The sequence below is a fragment of the Rhipicephalus microplus genome, chromosome 5 (genome assembly GCF_043290135.1).
Source record: "Rhipicephalus microplus isolate Deutch F79 chromosome 5, USDA_Rmic, whole genome shotgun sequence".
In the NCBI taxonomy this organism is placed as follows: domain Eukaryota; kingdom Metazoa; phylum Arthropoda; class Arachnida; order Ixodida; family Ixodidae; genus Rhipicephalus; species Rhipicephalus microplus.
In genome coordinates this window covers 129,106,125-129,120,434 of record NC_134704.1, presented here as the reverse complement: position 1 = coordinate 129,120,434, position 14,310 = coordinate 129,106,125, and the positions used below count along the sequence as shown (strand labels likewise).

The 14,310-nt window shown below is 46.0% G+C and overlaps 1 protein-coding gene across 1 annotated transcript in view; it reads left to right on the top strand.

The window, feature by feature from the left end:
- The window catches only part of LOC142817375 (Golgi-associated plant pathogenesis-related protein 1-like), an 87,703-nt gene that overhangs the window by 51,822 nt on the left and 21,571 nt on the right, over positions 1-14,310 (top strand). The window contains exon 4 of the mRNA XM_075894402.1: positions 2,237-2,357. Within this exon, the coding sequence (XP_075750517.1) occupies positions 2,237-2,357 (121 nt within the window). The remainder of the gene's footprint in view (positions 1-2,236; positions 2,358-14,310) is intronic.

The window sequence follows — 14,310 nt, the reverse complement described above, 5'->3', positions numbered from 1 at the left end:
AACAGCCGGTTATATAAACATCTGCAGCTCTTCAACATATGTCTATGCGTGCAACATTTGCATATATATTTAGCGTCATTTCATGACATGTCGCTCAAAAAAAAAATTCAACACGTGGTCACCTTCCCTCCACATACTTCGCATAATGTCGATTCCCAGGTACATGGGATCTGTCAAATTTCGTCTTTTAAGTATAGGCGACTATGAAAATGATGGTCGCACACAAGAACACGCACAAAAAACTCGCGCAAACGAACACACACGCACACAGACCAATCCCTGGCACCCTGTAATTCGCAGGCGACTAGCATCGACCATCATTTTTATAGTCGCCTACATGAAAGAGGAAATTCGACAGATTCAACATACCTGGGAATCGACATTATGCGAAGCATGTGGAGGGAAGGTGACCGCGTGTTGCATTTTTTCGGCCACGCTGTTCTCACGAATGTCACTTATTTGTTATTTTTGTTAGCGCCTCGCACAGCACTTCCTCGCCACGCAGCCTGCATGTGACACGTACGTGGAGAAACCCTTGCTCGGTCGTTGGCTGCTCGTGTATGACGTAATCGCTGAGGCCGTTTTACATCGCCAATGCGTGTTTCTGGACGAATAGGTCGTGCATCGTTAAACAAGCTGCTGCGAAAGGAAACGCGGACAAGAAGTGAATGTCTGCACCCGTCCTGGTTCACTTCTTGTCTGTGTTTCTGTTGCTCACCACCTTGTTTTCTTACGTTGCAAATGTGGGCGTATCCGCTACAATGAGCAACGCTTAGCCCTCAGAGGTGTAGAAAAGTGTAGAGGGGCTGAGCGGAAAATCTAAATTAGCCGAAAACATTTTATCCCGTGTAACTTCATTGTTCAAATATGTACGAATGCGCAATTGTCGGTTCTCCCCAAATTTTTGATCTCATAGTTCTAACTGGCTCTTTGATTCCCAGTGTAACAAAAGTCCTCCCGCTCGTCCCACGTAAACACCTTCACATACCTGTAACAGTTCTCAAAATAGCGCAACAAATCAACGGCAGGAATGGGAACCTTTTCTGTGGGAAGGACAAGCCTGAAACCGTTTTTATGCACTTAAAACACTTTTGCAACTAATTTCCACTTAGGACAATTGAGACGTATATTACACGTCCAATTGCTACCTATCGTTCTACATGGTCAGCAGCACATCGGCTGTAGGTGATGCAGTGTCATGCGGGTTCTATTATGTGGAACATAATTGCGAAAGTGCTTAACCTACATGAAAACATACCTACTGCACACTACAGTCCAGCCGTGGCTTTATGGCTTGTGCATTCGACTACGATAATTACAATTTGGTGGTTTGACTATGATAACCAGGTGCCTGGTAGTACGGGCACCATGTAGACCCTTTAGAGAATGCAGTGTTCTGCTCCACCAAGCCCTACAAGATACCTACGACTGAAGAGTGCCCTACTGAGGTGGTATACGTGCTTATCCTGTTGCGTACATCTCTAAAATTCTCACTGGCACAGCTGTTGCGCATGTAACGATTGAGTAGATGACGGCATGAGAACTATCGTATATTTATCACAACAATGTTGAGTTTATTCTTTCATAGACTTTTTGATTTAAGTTTCACTTTATGCTATTTTGCTAACGTATCAGTTCTTTCACACTATCCACCTGTGAAATATGGGCTTGCTTATACAGAGACGCTAACATATGAGCTTGCTTATATACAGATGCTAAAAAACTTCAATATAATACGAAGAAAACAAAAGTCGTCTTATTCAAAGCAAAGGAAACACCATATCAACAAACTCCACCGCTGAAAATTCAGGGATCCCCTCGACAACTGACTTCAACTATCAGGACTTTAGGGGTAATATTTCACGAAAACCTCTTATGGACACCACATGTGAATTCATTAAAGAGTACTGTCTGTAAAGCAATCGGGGACTAAATAAATAAGGTCACTTTCTACCACCTGACGCAAAACTACAGCTTTGCTATGCCCTTATACAGTCACGCCACTCTTACTTCTCTCTGGTGAGCTCCACTACCAACGAGACTAACTTAAGTTCACTTAGATCATTGCAAAAGCAGGCAATATGAGCGATGGGAAACATCCCCAGATGCGATGAAATAGTGCTCTGATCTGCTTCGTTCACACACTCAAAGAGCGAGGAACTATATTACATTTTCTTGTTACACGACTCGAGCCAACAAGTTGTCCATAAAAACTCATAACTTCAATCTTCTGCAGCTAAACCGGTGGGCCCAAGGATGGGCTCAGCACATGGCAAACACGGAGGACTTCAATCATATGAACAAGACGGGAATTGGAGAAAATCTCTATTTTGAATCAGGCCACCCTTCTGCGGCTGGTAAACCGTTCGATTTTTCGATTTTACAAGATTTGGTTTATTTCTTTGTTTGCGTTATGTAGAATTTCTTCAGCAGGTCAAGCAGGTCAAACGTCCCTTTGTTTAACCCAGGAAACAACAAAGTGGTTCCAAGAAATGGGGAACGGCAAAGGTCTGACGAGGCTGCAATCGCGATGAGCAACGCACGATCTTTATTGCGGCAAGGAGAAAAGGTTGGGGGGCGATGCCATGCATACCCTCTATGTATGTTATTGCGGGTATCTGAATGTGCGTATGGGGCTTTCACATGTTCGTGGTTGTGAAGAAGTGGCCCTCGAGATATTAAGGACGAAACTATTTGCTGCGCAAACTCGTACCAAGGAAACAGAAGGAAGCAAGCAAGCAAGGAGGGAAAGAAGGAAAGAAGGAAATGCAGACAGGTCTACCAGACGTGCATCTGGCTTGATATCCTACACTGCGGGAAGGGGAATGAAGCATTGAAAGATAGAGGCAGAGAATACAAAGAAGTGGAAAGTCAAAGTACAAGCAGTACACTCTGCACACTGGTAGCGGTGATCACAGCATCGGCTGTCCGCCGTCGGTAATCTGTGATCGTCAGAGGCCAGATTTAAAGGCATTACAAAGGCAAAGTGTAGGCGTGGAAATCAAACATGAAACACATTATTGTCTTTCATGTTTATTAAGCAGGCAAACCATGTTTTAGACCTACAAAGTCGTATATGTAGGCACAATAAACTGTCCATGTCGAATCGCAGCTCTAAGAAAACGGTATAGAGAAAAGAACCCACAGGACAGTCGCCGGAAACATATCCTTATCTACATAGGGTGTCACACCAGTTAAATAAAAGGTTGCGGCAACATGTGGCGTACGCATGCTGATTTCAGCAAATAACAGGGTTGGCAACAGTGTGGCGGAGTTGACACTCCGGAATCGGCATAAATCCGGAATCATTCACCATTTTTGCGATCCCGCAATGGAATGCAAATGGCGTGGCGACAAAGATTGAAGGAGTGGAAAGGAAATGGAATTAAGCGCATTTTCCACGGACTGGAATAGAAGTGAAAATTGCCTCTGTTTCCAAAAATAGAGCACAATTTCATCGATGTGCTGTTTTCGAAACATTAAACATTAGTAAGCCAGAGCCTGAAATTTGACAATAAAGCAGTAATTTCTAATCGCTTGGCTCATTACAAGCACTGTACATTTATAAGCGACGCACCTACCATATTTCTGTCGTAATATAGACTCTGTAGCTCCGAAGATTTTGTCTGTTCTTCGCGTAAACACGACTCTATGTTATGGTATCTGCCATGCGTAACTATAAGGTGGCTGCATGCTCACCTTACACCTCGTGATTTTTCCCCCTCCATTGCGCCTCAGCCACCTCGGTCACCCCATCCTTCATTTTGTGTTTGCTTCTGCCACCATCGGCGACTCATAGATATATTTAAAAAACCAGCATAACGACGCAGTGCATGATGATGAGTGGGGCGAAGCATTTGAAAGAAATTTATGTAGCGCGAGGCGAAAAAACGAACACAAAAAAGAATAGACTGAAATCCTGTGTTCGTTTTTTCGTCTCGCGCTACATAAATTTCATTCAAATGTTTCACCAACAAACCCACATCACCACTCTTGGGGCGAAGCATCCGTTCGTTCGTTCTTGCTTCCGTCCATCCGTGCGTCCGTCCTTGCGTCTGTCCATCTGTGCATTCGTCCATGCGTCCGTCCTTTCGTCCATCTATACGTCTGTCTTCGCGTTCATCTATGTGTCCATCCGTGTATTCATTCATCCGTGCGTCCATCCGTGCATTCGTCTGTCCATCCATCCATCCGTTCGTCCATCTAGTTAGTGAACGCTCCAAGTACCGCCATCTCAAATCTTTTCATCACATACTCAGCATATAGAAGTACTGCCATTCCGCGGACATTCCAAAGACTAAACGAGAGGTGGCACTTGCACACTTTCTGACGGCCTGTGCCTCGTGTCTACTTCTCACCTTTCATGGCCTCTGGTTTATGGCTATATACTAGTTCACTATATTCATGGCACTGCAGCCAACCCTCGCTAAACATTGCTAAAATCATGGAGGTTACGCCCAGTGAGTTTAACGTGGCAACCCTTCCCTGTCAGATAGTGCTCAAAGTGCATCGTTCTCATAGTAGTTATTGTTTAGTAAGCGTCACACTCAAGGCATATTTTATTGAAGTTTAAGTCACCAATACTCATCTCTGTAAGTTATTTCATCAGAAACAACTATATCTTTATTTATGATTAACGTCCACGCGTTTCCTCCTCAATCAAAAAGGGTGCGCGCATGCCACTTCTATATTCCAACCGTGAATGTGGCCACCTACTACTACGATGACTACATACATCGTGGACGCACGATCCACGGCATAGGGATCTTCGCCCCCAAAAAGTGCATCTCTAACTTGTGATGCGTATTGAGCCGCTGCGATGCTTCTATTTACTGTAACGTTTCATATACCAGCTTGCGTGCAGCCTCACCACATATTTAATTTACAATACTGCCCCCCCCCCCACTGCCTACAACTATATGTAGCATTTGCCTGAAACTCTATCGCAATGGTCTGTAGGCCAGTTCAGCCTACACTCGCACACGATGAACAGTGTGCTGTGTGAACTGTGTGTGCGATGAACTGTTGTACAAGACGAACCATATGGAGCGAGATAGAAAAGACTTTTGAAAGCTTTGTTTCGGAAACCCAGCCAAAACAGGCGATTGCAGGTAACCAAGGCGGCGCCTCTCCGAATCCTTACGCGATGATTCCCTAAGTTATAACGTTTGCATCAACACATTTAAGTTTAAACAATACTAAAATAAAACATCATTCGTTTAAACGTGCACACAGAGAAAGAAGGTCTGCTTATTCACACGCCTAACTAAATACAGACCATTGACTTGTGACGAAAAGCAGCAACCTCCCAGTAATTGAAGGTAGTCAAATGCTTAATAGTGGAGCTTGCTTGTTTTCGAAGTATTTCGTGAATATTACAGACTCAAATAAATAACATATTACTCAATTTTCTGCAAAAATGCGTGTATATGAGCATGTACATTGCCAGTTCAGGGTAATTCAATTGCAGAAGTATTTGTAGCTTAATAAGCGAAGTGCAACTGTCCACGTAGAGGAATCCGTCACCACTAATTATCTCACATATTTAACATGGCACGTACGCATTACAGCAACATTATTGTGCCATGAACAAATGACAGAAGGAGGCATACACGCAAACGCACACAGAATATTGAGATTTAGCCGGTATATCATGCAGTAGCAGCCGTTTGAAGGCTATTCATAATTCTACTTTGGTATAGCGCTTTTTAGCTGGTTAGCTGGCATATAATTTAGAAAAAAAATAATAGACTTTTTGTACACATCATCGTCTGCCCTTCTATATATGTGCGCCTTTACTTAGCACAGGATTTCTTTTCCAACGTAATTGGCAAAATTAAGATTGGTCTTAATTTTGCTTAAGAGCGTCTCGATCGATATACGGTGGTGGTGACGAGAGATCTGGAAACGTATGTAGTTTAGCAGTTACCTAGGTAAAAAGACCAAGGAGACATTCCTGGTTTGTAATGGCAAAACTTTTAAGCTTTACTAGCTGCTGTCGTGCCACTCCGCGGCCTGCTGAACTGCCCAGAGTTGGTTGGCGAGCTTGGAGTCCTTCAGAGCGGCTTCCCAGCTCGCCGAAAAAACATCGAGAACAGCCTTCTTTTTTCTTCTCCGCATTTTCTTGTGTTCCACTCAGGGCGCGCACCGCTGCTATAGACTCTTTTCGAAAAAGGGCGCCCCTAGCGCCGTGGACGTGAACTACAGTCATCCGCCATTTTGAGGGCACCGCAGCGGACGACGCAGGCTGTGTGTCCCAGCGACACTGATGCGTGTTTCTTGCAGTGCACACAGACACCTCTTGAGTTTCTGCAGGACGCAGACCGCGTCAGGAGGGCACGCTGATGAGAGTCTCTTGCAGGCCAGATCAATGCATTGCCAGTCATAACAAGCCAAAATGCTCGTTATACCCGTTGAAGGGTACAAAATATTGCTCATTGGGCAGCGGAAGCAGCTCAGAAAGCTTATCGGATAGTACTAGGAGCTCGTTCAAGCTAGAAAGCGGTGCGATTGCAGCGCATGATACGGAGAACTAGCCTCTAACACAAACATCACAGCACTCATGCATTTGATGGCTCGCTTTCTATGCCCTCATGATGGCGCTAGCTATCCCACGCTCCTTTACGAAGCGAAACTGACAAAAAGCTCACCGTCAGGTAGCGTTTTTATGAAAAGGGTCTATATCCTGGGTCCCAATGGCACGCGCCCTCCACCACACTTTTAGTTTGGTTCACATCCGTTGAGGTTAAAAAAAATGTCGACCAAGGTACAAATTCAGGATCTTCACCACGTAGGCGCCGACTGCAGCACTGATGAACAGAGGCCAGGTTCTGATGGTATGACGACGTTGGTAACAAAGATCCCCTTAGCCAACTTGACATTGTTAATCATTCAATTAGAAATTCTTGGATTCCACGTTATTACAAAGTTGCGAAAGTCAATACATAAATAAAAATGCAAGGTGCTAGGTTTACCCTAAATAATATCAGATCTATAGCACTCACATAAAATCAAGTAAAACTAGTGGAAAGAATTTTAAATCGCCGTGTAGATCGCTGATTAAAAAGAAAAAAATGGCACATAGCCCATGTTAAAATGTATTCAGGTGTGGGTGCTCCATTCGGTGCGCGCAGGATGATCTCTAAAGTAGAATACAACTTTCCCAGTATCTGAAGCAGTGTTCCGCTTTGATATCACTTTCACAAAATAATATCCCCATCAATATTACAAAAGCCTATGATGGTTTGAATCAAAAGAAACTCGTAGATTCACTTCAGAATTTAAGGCTGCCTTAATAGGTGCGTTTAAAATTGTAAAGTTAGCTTTCCTGTCATGCAGTTGGAACTAATGACAAGTCACTTAGTGCACTCAGCCTGTTTATTGCATGGTTCGCTTAGGCAATGACGTGGGAAAGGTAGCGTCGGTTCTCTTGATATAGCACACACAATAGCCATGCTAGCCATGCCCTTGCACGTTCATTAGGACCGCATATTTGCTTGAAGCCCGACAGATGCCGCCATTGCTTGGGCAAATATGCAGTGCAGAGAAGCACACTAGTGAATTGTGAAAAGCGTCTATACTATGTCACATTCCCACACAATCGGATGTGCAGGTATATTTGTGTGCCGTTACAGCACATTTTTGCTACATCAGTATACATTCACATGCTCTACCAAATTCTGCAGACATTATAATAATAGCCAGGGAACGTCACTGAATATTTCTTTATTACTCAATATTAACAAAAGCGCAATGGTAGCTTTTGCACAACATGTCTCAGTGCCACTCTCATAACTGTACGGACAAAGTGTTGATTGATTGATTGATTTGTGGGGTTTAACGTCCCAAAACCACCATTTGATTATGAGAGACGCCGTAGTGGAGGGCTCCGGAAATTTCGACCACCTGGGGTTCTTTAACGTGCACCCAAATCTGAGTACACGGGCCTCTAACATTTCCGCCTCCATCGGAAATGCAGCCGCCGCAGCCGGGAATCGAACCCGCGACTTGCGGGTCAGCAGCCGAGTACCTTAGCCACTAGACCACCGCGGCGGGGCACGGACAAAGTGTGATCCCTCAGGTCAAGTCAGTTAGGTATTTAGGAGTAATGTACAACAAAAAGCTTAACTAGAGCGCCCATTGTTACGAAAGACGGCGATGCCAACACGGTCCCGAAGGCGCCACTGCTCCGATCTCCGCCGACACGGTCACCAGCCGTTCGGTAGCGTAGGTTTTGCAGCTCGCGACTCCTTCTGCGCAGAGCTGATAGACGAGCGGACGAGACAATGGTGAGTTAAACAAGGTTTATGTACAGCATATATACAGAGGCGTTATAAATTAGGCACTGGGGCCGACAGCTTAGAGACCCGAAGAGCCGAGCTCTCCTCTCTATAACCTAGGTCTCCTGCTCGCGACGCGCCACAGGGCTTTTTTTTTATATGCACCGGGTGGATTCTTTGAGTAACCAAATGTCCAACCAGAAGTGCCGCTGGTCGTGAGGTCATAATCCTCCAATGGGGTCACTGCTGGCCCACGTCATTCTCATCAAATCCGTCCGGAGCTGCTGCGCGTGGTTGAATCCAAGGACGAGTGACGTCGCCACGCATTGCGTCAGACTCGCCAGACAGGAAGGTGCCGATTGCTTCGACGGGCTCGTGGGCTGAGGTGACTCGCTGTGCTTGCGCGGCAGAAAGGCACCGCCACGTGATAACGCCGTTGAGTTGTTCGCGTCATGCGGCCTTGACGCATTGTGCTGGCCTTGACACAGATTGCTTTTTTTCAGAGGCATGGACGTTCGCTCTGGACTCGCAGACATGACACCATATAGAAAACATGTCTGCTAAGGGAGCACGCTCAGTAGGGATGCTGCGCAGACTCAGCATTAAACGCACCGGTTTGCCAAAGGCGTGCTAGTTGTATGAGACCAGGGATCAGCGTGACAGCAGATGCGTGCGTCAGGCAGCTAGTGCTCCCGTTTATTCAGTCCGTCACGTTTATAATACACTCTTGGCAACGCCCCTTTGATCAACACGCGATAGCATCAAGATCGGGCGAAGCCCCTTGAGCTTATCGTGCGTAGCGCACGAGTGAGGCGCGATACGATACATCCTTTTTCCTTAGGAAAACAAAGAAACTGTGCAGTTATTTACATATGCGGAAAACACGATTGCTTGAGGTGGCACTTCGTAACAAATGAAGAACATATACAAACAAAGGGAGAGTTCAAGCAATTTGTTCAAAGTCTTGGTCATATTCTAGTCGTGGTGGTCTTTGCGTTCTCAGCGACCTTCTGGGTGCTGGCGTTGGACTACTCTGCGTGCCCGCGGTAGTTGGGTCATTGCTTGGCGCTGTGTCTTCGACGTGCCGCGAAGCTGTCAAGGTGCTTGGCTCTACGTTGCTCCCGTTGGGAACAGAGTCCTGCTGGAAGGATTCTCCAGTCGGTAGCAAGTGCTTGCGGTTGCGCCAGAGGCAGTGCCCTTCCTGTGTGATTACGTGGTACGACCTTGGACATATTGACGGCTTCAGAACCCGTGCTTTGGTGGCTCACGAGCCGCTCTGGGCTCTCACAACGTCGCCTTCATGAAGTGGGGCTAGTGGCTGTGTGGACGGTCAAGACTGACGATGCTTGACGACTCGGTGGGAAGGGCCACACTGGTAGTCGGGTATCTGCGTCCGCAGCCGGCGGCCCTGGAGGATCTCTGCAGGTGTCAGTCCACATTCCAAAGGAGAGGTCCTGTACGCCAAAAGAGCCAACCAAAAATCCTGTTTAGCTTCGGTAGCCTTCTTAAGAAGTCTCTTCACTAACTGCACCCCCTTTTCAGATAGTTCATTAGAACGCGGGAACCCAGGACTTGAGGTAATGTGCTTTAAATCGTAAGTGCGCGCAAATGAAGCGAATTGACTGCTCGAAAATACCTCCATAGGTATGCCATACTTCCATAGGTATGCCATAACGTGCAAAAATTGCACTAGTGGCGTTTACGACGGTCCTCGCAGTGGTGTCTCGGAGGAATTCGACTTCCGGAAAGTTTGATAATGCGTCGTAGACACACAGGTAGGACTTCGCGCCATAGCAAAAGAGGTCAATGCCTACGCGATACCAGGGTTGGTCAGGCACGCACCGCATCAGAAGTGGTTCCCTCGGCTGGCTGTAAGCGTATTTTTTGCATGTTGCACACCTCTCGGCGAATGCTTTAATTTCAGAGTTCATGCCAGGCCAGAAAACGAGGCGACGAGCCCTAGCTTTACATTTGGCGATTCCCAAGTGCCCTTCATGGATCCTATGCAACGTCTCACTTTTCATGCTGTTCGGAATTACGACCTTGAGTCCCTTAAACAAGACTCCTTTAATGGAAGAAAGCTCTGGTTGAAAAGGCTTCAGCGGGCCCTCTATTGATTCACCCGTGGTCAACTTCTGCAGCACTACTTTCAGATAGCTGTCTCTGGCAGTTTCCTCGGCCAGACGCTTCCACGTTCCCTCGCTGATAAATGAGGATGCCGTACTTAAAGCATGCACTTTTGCGTCATCCGTGCTGACGTCATCCCTGCCTTCACTGCTGGGTGCTCTCGACAGCGTATCTGCGAGCATGAGCTGCATCCCTGGAACGAAATGCAGTTCGAAGGTATAGCTAAGCAATCGCATGAAAAAACGTTGCAGTCTGGGTGGCATGTCGCCGATCGCTTTCTTTGATATGGCATTCAAAGGGTGGTGGTCTGTTTCAATGATGACCGTTCGGTCGTACACAAAATGGTCGAACTTCTCGCAACCGTATGCAATGGCAAGAGCTTCTTTTTTTATTTGGGAATAGCGTGTTTCTGCTTCGGACAGCGTTCTTGACCCGTATGTCACAGGCTTCCACGAGCCGTTGTAGTTTTGCAACAGCGTGGCACCTACACCGCTGCGTGACGCGTCACATGAAATCTTCGTTTCTCTTGCTGGATCGAACACCGCCAGCAACGGTTGGCTACTCAAGCTGTAGCGTATTTGACGCCATTCCTGTGCGTGATTGGGAGTCCATTCGAACACCGCATCTTTTTTTAATTATGCTGCGCAGTAGCTTCGTCCTCTCAGCTAATGTGGGAATAAATTTCCGAAGTAGTTCACAACCCCTAGCATTCGTTGTGCTGCTTGCTTGTCGCGTGGATCAGGAATCTGCAGCATTGCCTAAATTAGTGAAGGATTCGGCCTGATGCCTTCCGCAGAAATTACATCACCTAGGAAGCTTATCTGATTGACGCCAACAATGCACTCAGCTGGGTTAAACGTTAGTCCTGCTTTTTCTGCCGCCTTCAGCACCTGCCTCAGTCGTTGGTCATGCTCTTGCCTTGATGAGCCCCAGATAAGTATGTCATCGACATGGACTTTAGTTCCAGGCAAAGCCTCAAAGATGTCGGTAAGGGCTTTCTGAAAGACCTCAGAGGCTGCTGATATGCCAAAAGGCAATCGCAAAAAACGGTAACGACCGAAAGGCGTCGCGACAGAGCAGATTTTCGACGTTTCGTCATGCACTGGAATTTGTCAGAATCCTGAATTGGCGTCTAGTCGCGTGAACACCTTAGCCCCTGCGAGCTCCGACTCGATATCTTCTCTCCTTGGCATATCGAAGTGTTCCCGCTTTATGGCCTCGTTACTTTTACGCGGATCCATGCACACGCGCAGTTTCCCATCCTTCTTGCGCACTATGACGAGAGTGCTCACCCATTCTGTAATTTCCGTGACCTTGACAATTATGCCTTCCCGCTCCATGCGATCCAGCTTCTTTTGAAACGGCTCCCTCAAGGCCAGTGGTACTCGACGGGCTGTCTGGACGACTGCGGGCGCTCCTTCGCGTAGGACCATGCGGTAGTGGCGTTGGAGACAACCTGTGCCAGAAAAAAGATGGCAAAAGTCTTTCACTACTGTTTCGGAACTGGTTTGCGAAACTGTGTTCAGCTGTCGCGCGATTATTTCGAGTGTCTCGCATGCCTGCAGACCAAGAATCCCTTGAGTTCCCTTGCGGACAATGAAGAAGTCCTGAACGGAAGTAGGGTCATGCAATGTCACTTCTTGCCTCACGATACCCATATGTTTGATCTCGTTTCTACCGTAGGAGCGTAAGACGGCACTGCTGGGCTTTAACAGTGGCTTTGGGTTCATGCTTGCGTACAACGCAGCTGGGAGCAAATTAGCCTGAGACCCAGTGTCCACTTTGAAAGCAATAAGCTTTCCTTCCACTTTTGCCGTAACTGTCCAGTCTGATCGACTGCTCCTACTACCAATTGTGAGAATTTCAAAATCATCATCGCTTCCTTGCAGTTCACCTACTTGCGGCTTTGTTTTGCAGCATACGGCAAAGCGATTTTTCTTATGACACGCGCGGCATGTGTGTCCGTTCGCTGGGCATTTGCGCGGTGCGTGCGCCCGACCACACTTTCGGCATTTACCGCTCTTCTGCTGCTTAGCCTGTGAAGTGCCACTTGTCTTGTGCACAGTATCTACTGGTTTCTGCTCTCGCGTCCAGATTTCTTGGTTTGCTGCCGTTATCTCAGCTGCCTTGCATACTTCTTCGGCCTTTTATAACGTTAACTTGTTGTCGGACAAAAGCTTCTCTCGAGTCTTGGCTTCGTTTGTGCCAAAAACAATTTGGTCTCTTATCATTGAATCTGCTCGCTCTCCAAAATTGCACGCTCCTGCCTTCGTCTTTAGGTCTCGTAAAAAAAATGTTCAAAAGGCTCACCTGGTTCTTGCTTTCGGGTACGGAACAGATAACGCTGATGTACCTCATTGACTTGAGACGCACAATAGTCGTCGAACTTTTTGATTACCACGTCGTAGTCATTCTTGTCCTGGTCTTCAGTGAAACTCAAGGTGTTGTACACCTCTATGACTTCTTCTCCAGCGATGCTCAACAGCAGTGCAGTTTTCGTCGAAGCACGTCGTGCTTTCGTAGGCTCTGTCGCTGTCAAAAAGAGCTCGAAGCGTTGCTTGAAAAGTACCCATCGCTTGCCTATATCACCTTCCAACCGCAGTGGCTTTGGAGGCTTCACTAATTCCATGCTGGCATTCCTCGGATGGGCGGCTGGGGGTACGGCATAGATGCATCTGACACCATGTATCCCACTTCTGACACCATGTATGCGACCAGGGATCAGCGTGCCAGCAGGTGCGTGCGCCAGGCAGCTAGTGCTCCCGTTTATTCAGTCCGTCACATATATAATACACTCTGGGCAACGCCCCTTTGATCAACACGCGATATCATCAAAATCGGGCGAAGCCCCTTGAGCTTATCGCGCGTAGCGCACTAGTGAGGCGCGATACGATACACTAGTTATGACATGTCTCATGTACTACCAGCGTCAAATGAAACGCGTGCAGTGGCAAGCATTCTCAATGGCATGTATTACGCGCCATCCACTCATCCCCATGGGCAGGCACACATTGGCGCAGTGCTGTAAAAGTGTAAGTGTGCGCACGTCAGTGGTGATGAATGGAGTGGGAGCAAAATATAAACCGTTGCTAAGGCTTACCGCTGTTCGTGTTTCGTTAAACGTTGATCGTACATTCGATTGATGTTAGAATACGGCTGCGTTTTGCTTTCTGGTGTTCCGACCTATGAAGTTCGACCACTGGATCTCTAAGAACAGTAATCGTAACGCTTATGTCGGGGGCTACCCAATTTTACAAACAATATTGTATATAATGACTCACGCAAGCCAATAACGTTGCCCCTAAGCCATTTCTTTACAGAAACTTTTGGACCCATTAAATGTCCACCTTTGAGTTTGAGAAATAGTGGTACGCAGCACTGTATATCTGTATATGTAATAAGGATTGAATTTCTATATTTATGTATATATATATATATATATATATATATATATATATATATATATATATATATATATAAGGGAAAGAAGTGTATATCTAAGGGCTCGTTTTTCCGTGTTTTAACACAATAATAATGAGATCTAACAGACAGTAATGCCAAGGAATGTACAGGGGAAGTTATTAGAACCAATGGAATGTATATATATATATATATATATATATATATATATATATATATATATATATATATATATATATATATATATATATATATATATATATATATATATATATATATATACTCTAATATTCTATAAAAGCTAAAATCTACCATATCAAACTCTAAATTTTATTTTGGAAGATCTACTGGCCAATTTAGAAAGAAACATTACAATAGCAACTGATGCTTCTGTTTAGAGAAGGCAGGTAAGGGAATCGTAAAATTCTCTCTAGACGGGCATTCTCAATAAGGCTACCGGACTTTAACTCTGTTTACCTAGCTC